General features: G+C 51.2%; 3 protein-coding genes across 3 annotated transcripts; all 3 read left to right on the forward strand.

Annotated features, from left to right (window-relative positions):
• Nucleotides 1–2,527: 2,527 nt before the first annotated feature.
• ABOM_008083 (peroxidase) lies at nucleotides 2,528–3,675 on the forward strand (the record flags this gene model as incomplete). The annotated part of the gene is made up of 2 exons (XM_022535212.1): nucleotides 2,528–2,872; nucleotides 2,932–3,675. 2 exons carry the CDS (start codon nucleotides 2,528–2,530, stop codon nucleotides 3,673–3,675), a joined length of 1,089 nt encoding a protein of 362 aa, XP_022387230.1.
• Nucleotides 3,676–4,170: 495 nt separating this feature from the next.
• ABOM_008084 (diphthamide biosynthesis protein 4) lies at nucleotides 4,171–4,725 on the forward strand (the record flags this gene model as incomplete). Its single annotated transcript, XM_022535213.1, has 1 exon — nucleotides 4,171–4,725. One exon carries the CDS (start codon nucleotides 4,171–4,173, stop codon nucleotides 4,723–4,725), a length of 555 nt encoding a protein of 184 aa, XP_022387229.1.
• Nucleotides 4,726–5,387: 662 nt separating this feature from the next.
• On the forward strand, nucleotides 5,388–6,527 carry ABOM_008085 (thioredoxin-like protein 1; the record flags this gene model as incomplete). Its single annotated transcript, XM_022535214.1, has 3 exons — nucleotides 5,388–5,466; nucleotides 5,558–5,705; nucleotides 5,762–6,527. 3 exons carry the CDS (start codon nucleotides 5,388–5,390, stop codon nucleotides 6,525–6,527), a joined length of 993 nt encoding a protein of 330 aa, XP_022387233.1.
• Between the last annotated feature and the right edge of the window lie 1,300 nt (nucleotides 6,528–7,827).

Genomic DNA, 7,827 nt, shown 5'->3' on the forward strand with positions numbered 1-7,827 from the left:
CTACGGCTAGGGCCAGTCCATTCATAACTTCCGTTGATACTGACGTACCCTATATAGATGATAGTGTGGCCTTGGAATAGATGCTATTGCGGCTCCTGGCCCCCTATTTTATGACGGCCGAGTTGCAACACGAGCTACATGCTATATCAGGGCTTGCTGTATCACAGGATTCTGCTCTAAGCATCGCCTTATTACGAGTTTTCAGCCTTCGCGTTCTCGTCGGGGTCCTCTTTACATGTCTCTCCCTAGTTTTGTGTCGGGCAGCGAGGTCACTTGACCTACTTCTTTTACTTGTAGACCTTCAAGTGTGCCTTCAGGGGTGACCAATAGCTCCAGGCCGCCCCGCTTGCCACGAAAGAGCACAGAATATATAGATGCCAGAATACGGCTCACTTCAACTTGCTTGAAGCAGCTTACATCGAGTTGTCTAGGTGGGACAACAACGATTGGCAATCCAGTATTGCAACTTCATAGCAATGTGTATGCAGGAATAACCAACATCAGCGATAAACGTAACTCAGGAAGCGAGACAACACTGGACATTTGCAGATGCATACAGCATGGCCCAACGTATGCGTCTACGGGAATGGAGACCGGGGAAGTCTTGGCCTTGACAACGTTGACGTTAAATGGCCATTCCATGTCTATGGAGGTCGTCTTGAAGCAGTCCCATGGCCATGGTGTTAGACAAGCCAGGTGATCGCAGGAAACCCTACAGGGATCAATTCATCTCCAGGTACACGGTACCGCAGTCTAGACCAGACGTTCTACGCAATGAAATTACACACTACCGGTAGTCAGCAAAGGATGTATGGGCAGCAGGTGACTCCGCCACCATCGCGACAGACCCCCGAAGGAGCCCAGCACGGTAGAGGAGTCTTGTGCTGCCCACTTCAATCTTGTTCGCCAATATGACCCAGATCCTGTGGGTATACCAGGTATGTAGGTTGATTATGCGATCGTTAACATTAGATTACTCCAATGTTAGGTAAAAGTGTGAGAAGAAAAAGAAAACAAGCCAAGCTTGTCGGTTGAAGAGATTTTTATATGTTCCTGGCACGTGACGTGGTGGGTACTGGAGAGGAGGTTGGGCGTTGATCACTTCTATACACAAGATACGCAAAGATATGTAAATCATGTTCTGATTAATATGAATACAAATGTACATTGAGTGACTGCACTACTGTTCGATTTGGATATTCATCAGTGCCCCGTAGCCAGCAATACATGCGAAAACAGTTACACGAAAGTACACGAGAGGGAACCAGACTAAGGAAAGATTAACCGAGTAAGTCATGTGATCACTTTTCCGAACTTTTCTTCCGAAATTTGGAAGGATAAAAACTTTCCTCTCCTCCTCCCAACATTGGATCAGCGCATGGTGCTTGTATGTGTGAGCACCATAATCTGAACCTCCATGGCTGAATGCCTTCAATGATCGACAAGCAATCCGTAGAACTTATGGACACATTTATTTAGCAACCGAACAACCACACAGTGCGCGTCTAGCCTTTTCAATGGCGAAGAGGCATACTCTTTTTTTGTTCGTTCAGTGGGAGATCAAAACCAAACAGCTTTTAGCAGGGCTGCGTCTACTCCACCCTGGCGTTCGCTTTGATCGAACGGCAGGACTATTTTTACGACGAACATCTTGAATTGTAGCTTGATATCTGATGGAATAGATCGGTCGAATATTTCTGTAGTGACCCTGTTGCGTAGTCGGCTGGAGAATGAGGATTGTGCGGTGGAATTCCGGACCGCAGAGGAATCATGCCCCTTACGGATAGGGAATGTGTACCCCGTACGGGAGAGGAAGAACCCGGCTGAGGCCGCGAGAATGCCAGTTGACCAAATTTGGGAGACCGTCGGGGTTAGTAATGCGAGGGGTCTGGACGAATTCAATAATCCTCGGTTACTAAGACAGAGTGGGTCGCTTCTGCCAAACAGCGCGTCGCAATTATTAATGGAAGACGGCGATGTTTTGAGCATGTGGAGCCGACCTGGATATCGGGTTCATGTTTGATCGTGAAGATGTCGACGCCCTCTCACCACAGAACATGGGTTTGCTCCCTCCGATTTGAACGAATGACCATACTGCTGCGAAATGTCCGGCCAGAGAGCTCGACTGATGAGGTATGAAGGCAAAGAGCCATGGATCGGAGGGTTGTTGCCACGGCAGGTCCAAGCAAGAGCCAATGCGCAGTCGAGCTTCTCCGCATTTCTGTAGCTTTGCTTCCGCTGCCTTGAGGGGAGAGACGTTGATGAGTAAAAAGCCTCTGGTCCAGACGGAAGCTCTTGGACGCTCTGATTGGTGCGTCTCACCTTTCGATGACATTCGGACTCTGGAAAGTCATTCTATTAGTAGTATCCCTGTCCTAGGGTTGTTTCTCCTCTCCTTTTACTCTCACTCACTCACTCATTCATTCCTTCGTCTTCCTTCTTCTTCTTGACTTCATCTACCGTTCCCTTGTCGATCCATCTCCATCCCCCTTTGTATCATCTATTTTACCTCGTAAACACCTTCACAATGGCTTCGGCTGCTAGAACTGCTTCCCGGGCCTTCCTCCGCTCGACTCCTTCCGTCAGACCTGCTGTCCGCAGCACTCGTTTCGCTCTTCCCACTCAGGCCTTCCGTGCTTCCGCCCGTCGCGGTTACGCTTCGGAAGCTGGTGAGGCCAAGTCCAGCAACACTTTCCTCTGGGCTGGTCTCGCGGTTGCCGGTGGTGCTGGTGCATACTTCTACCTGCAGGGTGGTGACTCCGTCAGCTCCAAGAACTTCGTCCCCACCAAGGAGGACTACCAGAAGGTGTACGACGAGGTTGCTCATCGCCTCGCCAATGAGACTGACTATGACGATGGCAGCTATGGACCGGTAAGCCTTCAAATCCAATTCGTGTAAGCTATTGGAAACTAACCCGTCATTTCTCGTAGGTCCTCGTCCGTCTGGCATGGCACGCAAGTGGCACCTACGACAAGGAGACTGGCACCGGTGGTAGCAACGGTGCCACCATGAGATTCGCCCCCGAGTCCGACCATGGCGCCAACGCTGGTCTCAAGACCGCCCGTGACTTCCTGGAGCCTGTCAAGGCCAAGTTCCCCTGGATCACCTACTCCGATCTCTGGACTCTGGCTGGTTCCTGCGCCATCCAGGAGCTGGGTGGCCCTACCATCCCCTGGAGGCCCGGCCGTCAGGACAAGGACGTCGCTGCCTGCACCCCTGACGGCCGTCTACCTGACGCCGCCAAGGACCACCAGCACGTCCGTGACATCTTCTACCGCATGGGATTCAACGACCAGGAGATCGTGGCTCTGATCGGTGCCCACGCCCTCGGTCGTGCCCACCCTGACCGCTCCGGTTTCGACGGTCCCTGGAACTTCAGCCCTACTGTCTTCACCAACGAGTTCTTCCGTCTGCTGGTCGATGAGAAGTGGCAGCCCAGAAAGTGGAACGGCCCCGCCCAGTTCACCGACAAGACCACCGGAACTCTGATGATGCTCCCCGCCGACATGGCCTTCGTCAAGGACAAGGCCTTCAAGAAGCACGTTGATCGCTATGCCCGCGACAGCGATGCCTTCTTCAAGGACTTCGCTGATGTCTACGTCAAGCTCCTCGAGCTCGGCGTTCCCTTCGAGAGCAAGCCCGAGGACCGCTTCGTCTTCAAGACCTCTGAGTAGGCGGTTTCCATGCCCTGATGTCGCATGTTTTTGGTTGGATTTGGTTACAGCGCACTGTTCCTTTTTTCTGTTTTGATATCCGGCGTGTCATTTAGATACTGGCCATCAGAGATGGTGCATATTACTTTGCCATGTATATGTGGAGGATATCCACCAGGCAACTGGAAGTTTGGTAGAAAAGATTAACTCTTGGAATCAAACACTTACCATCAAACTGTACTAAAGCTGAGCTGCCAAATGGTACTTCGCGTATTCACTATAGAGAGATAACGGCGCGTAGCATTCGCAATTGGTAGAAAGCGTTGGTGGAATCGCAAGTGGCGGCGGTGACAAAAAGCCGACATCGCGGAAAGTCTTGAACTTCAATTTCCGCACCGCCAACCCACCATCCAACCCAGTTTTCACTGGACCATACACTCCTTTGGACCCTCCATACAAACAACCCTTAGAAAAACTACACAAATGAACTAAACACCCTCATTAGATAAACTAAAAATGACCCGCTCAAACCCAGTCACACAGGACTACTACGAAATCCTCAACATCCAATCTACAGGAAACATCGCCCACCTCTCAAAACAACAACTCAAACTCGCCTACCACAAAGCCCTCCTAAAGCACCACCCAGACAAAGCCTCCTCCGTCACAAACGGTGCCGACCTCCCCCAGTCCAGCCAGGACCTGTCGCGCGACAGCAAGACCTACACAATCGACGAGATAACAACAGCCTACAAGACCCTCTCCGACCCGCAGCTCCGCGCAGAATATGATCGCGCTTTGCGACTAGACCGGGCGAAGATTGTTGAGCGCGAGAAGACGGGTGCGGTGTTTCACACTGGGCTGGAGGTGGTTGATCTCGAGGATCTTGCCTGCGAGGAAGAAGGCGATTCGGCTTTCTGGTACAGGGGCTGTCGGTGCGGTGATGAGAAGGGGTTCTTGGTGTCGGAGGAGGATCTGGAGAGAGAGGCTGAGCATGGGGAGATTGTTATTGGGTGTCGGGGGTGCAGTTTGTGGATGAAGGTTTTGTTTGCCGTTGAGGAGGATGGTTGAACAGTGCAATCTCGGATTGAAAGATTTGATATATTTGGGACTTTTTGTCTCTCGAGACTCGAGCCGCGGGCTTGCACTTGGCCTGTGCCTCTCCAGATTCTGGTCGTGATACAGTACCGCCCGTGCCTTTACTCGGTCGCGAACGGTTTGAGGCTTTTCTTCTATGAAAATGCCCAAGGGATAGTGTGACAGCAGTCCCGTTATGCAGCGTCAAGTTGAACGACTGAGGATGATAGATCGCTGAGCTGATGTGATATCTTCGAGGACGTGTATGAAGGGAAAAGGGGAGTAGGGCTCGTGTGCAATGTGCATGTTGTTATTAGCCTACTGAGAGGCAACTTGGTGCATGGTAATATATATAGCATGTACAGTGTGGTGCCAGCTATAAATTGTTGAGAATATATACCAATACATAACCAGCTTCATAACGAACAACGTTCACTGTGACTAGATTCTATTCAATACCATAAAAACCAGGAACACGTAACATTCACCTGAACTACGTTACACGTTTGCATAGCGAATCTACGTGTAGCGTCAGGGTTCCTTTTAAGCCTCTGCGGCGAAACTGCGGAGGGGCTGTGATGACATATATTGACCGAACATCAACTCCGCCCCCCTCTTCTTCCTTTCCCCTTCTCACTCCCCATTCGACCGCCACGATGACGAGCACCGTTCATATCTCCTCCAAGGAGCAGTTCAGCACCCTGCTGACGAAGTCTCGCTTTGTTGTCGCGGACTGTAAGCTTCAATCATACCCCTCATGCCTCTGCATCACCCCACCCCCAGCTTCAAGCCACCTACATCGACAGCTGCTAACTGATATTCACAGTCTACGCGGACTGGTGCGGACCATGCAACGCCATCGCCCCTGCCTACGAGCAGCTGGCAGCACAGCTGTCACGCCCGAACCGAATCACCTTCACCAAGATCAACGTTGATCACCAGCAGGACATCGCTAAGGCCTACGGAGTTACAGCGTACGTCCCACACCCAAACGCCTACAACTCGTACTAACACTACAAACCACACACAGCATGCCCACATTCATCGTCTTCGAGCGCGGCCGTCCAACCTCCACCGTCAAAGGCGCCGACCCCAAGAAGCTGTCCGAAGTGGTCCGCAAACTCGCATCCGAGGCCAGCAAACCCGACGACGGCGGCGGCGGCGGCGGCGAGGGCTCATCAGGCAGCTCCGACGCAGATTGGATCGGGCTGGCCGCGCCGAAGAACTACGCCGACATCACGGACCAGTACGACCCCAAGGGTCTGGAGCTGCTGAACCGGGACAGCGAGTTCGGATCGGCGAAGACACTCTTCGAGACGTCAAAGCCGTCGGCGCTGAACAACGGCAAGGGAAAGGCCAAGGACTGGGTCGAGAGTGACACCGATGAACAACTTATGCTCTTTGTTCCGTTCCAGTCGACGATCAGGGTGCATTCGCTGCAGATCACTTCGTTGCCTCCTAGTGATGGTGACGATGACGAGGTTCCCATGCGCCCGCAGACGATCCAGCTCTACACGAACCGCTCGCATGTGCTGGGCTTTGACGAGGCGGACGGGATCGATCCGGTGCAGACGGTGTCTATTCAGCCCGAAGATTGGGATAAGAAGACCGGAACGGCCAAGATTGATCTGCGGTTTGTCAAGTTCCAGAGGGTTACGTCGCTGGTTATGTTCTTTGTGGATGGGGATGGGGACAGCGAAAAGCTGCGCGTGGACCGTATCCGTATCTTTGGCGAGGCGGGCGAGAAGAGAGAGATGGGCAAGCTTGAGAAGATTGGTGATGAACCTGGCGAATAAGTACTAGACCTTTTCTTGACATGACAAGGATACCTTAGACGGACGTGATTACGATTCTACAGAAGCAATATTGATTGAAAATTTGTTTGTTTCATCTGTTCTAATAGCTATTCTCGACGATCCCCCTCCAAGTACCTGGCACTGCCAGGCGGCTTGATGGGAGGCCTAAATGGAAATGTCCGATCCCAAACCAAATGGTCTCATCCTTAGAAGATTCAGAAAGACCAATAAAGTAGAACCAGCGTGCAATTTTCTTTTCTCTGTGACGCAACTGACACTTGGTCACATCATGGGGGAGATATGATGTCCAAGCAACACGGGTGAAATAGTAGTTGCGTCGCCGCACGAAGAAAGAAAAGAAAAAAATTCTCAAAGAATCGCAGCATCGCGAGATATTTATCTTGTGGTTTTTCGGAACCGGACTTACGTTCCCAATCCATGCTAGACTATTAGCCGAGCCAGAATTAGGTAATGAGAATGATTACATAAGAGGTTGATATGAAAAATTTTCTTTCGCTTTTTTTCTCCCTTCTTCTTTCTATAAACAAATAAGGCTTATGATGAGACAATTGGATGTTAAACATATGATAGGAAGAGACTGATTCCTGCTGGGAATGTGATCTCAAACTCCATCCACTGAGGCCTTTTTGTCCTACCTTTTCTTTGCTTGATTTCTTTGTTGGTCGCTGCTGGGCACCCTGTCCTACCTCGATGCTTTGTGGGCGTTGGACTTGGCGGTGGAAAGGTTTGCCTTTCAATAAAGACATATCTGCGTGGTGTTTGTAGTTTAGCGAATAGCAGTATTATGTCCTCCTGAGTAGTTGAGCATACGATAATCCCGAAGGATGTGTGCCAGTTGCCGAACCAGTATGTTCATGTTACCATGACGAACGCTGGCCAAGAGCATTGCGTCAGCGTATGTTCTCTATCGCGGATAAATTGCACGCTGTCTAATGTCGTCATTTGGTGCTTGCGCCGGTCTCCGATATCCACGGTTCTCCCCGGTTCAGATTGGCAATCTAAGGACCTGGTCGTGCACGACCTGTAAAACAAGACTCGCTAACGCGGGAACCTGAGCGCTGCTCCTCCCGGTACCGACGCATGCTTCATCTTTTTTTATCTGTGATCCATAGTTGACCCGAGCAACCATCGTGAACCACGGGCCGAGTATGTCGCGGCAAGATCTGAACCGATCATTTCCTCGTATCGGATCTGGCACCCCCATCTGGTCAGCTGAAGCCTGCCCGCCACCATGTTTCATGTGTCCACCGTCACCGCTGGTACTGCGAATCGCAGATTG

This window comes from Aspergillus bombycis (genome assembly GCF_001792695.1).
Source record: "Aspergillus bombycis strain NRRL26010 chromosome Unknown contig00069, whole genome shotgun sequence".
NCBI classification, from domain to species: domain Eukaryota; kingdom Fungi; phylum Ascomycota; class Eurotiomycetes; order Eurotiales; family Aspergillaceae; genus Aspergillus; species Aspergillus bombycis.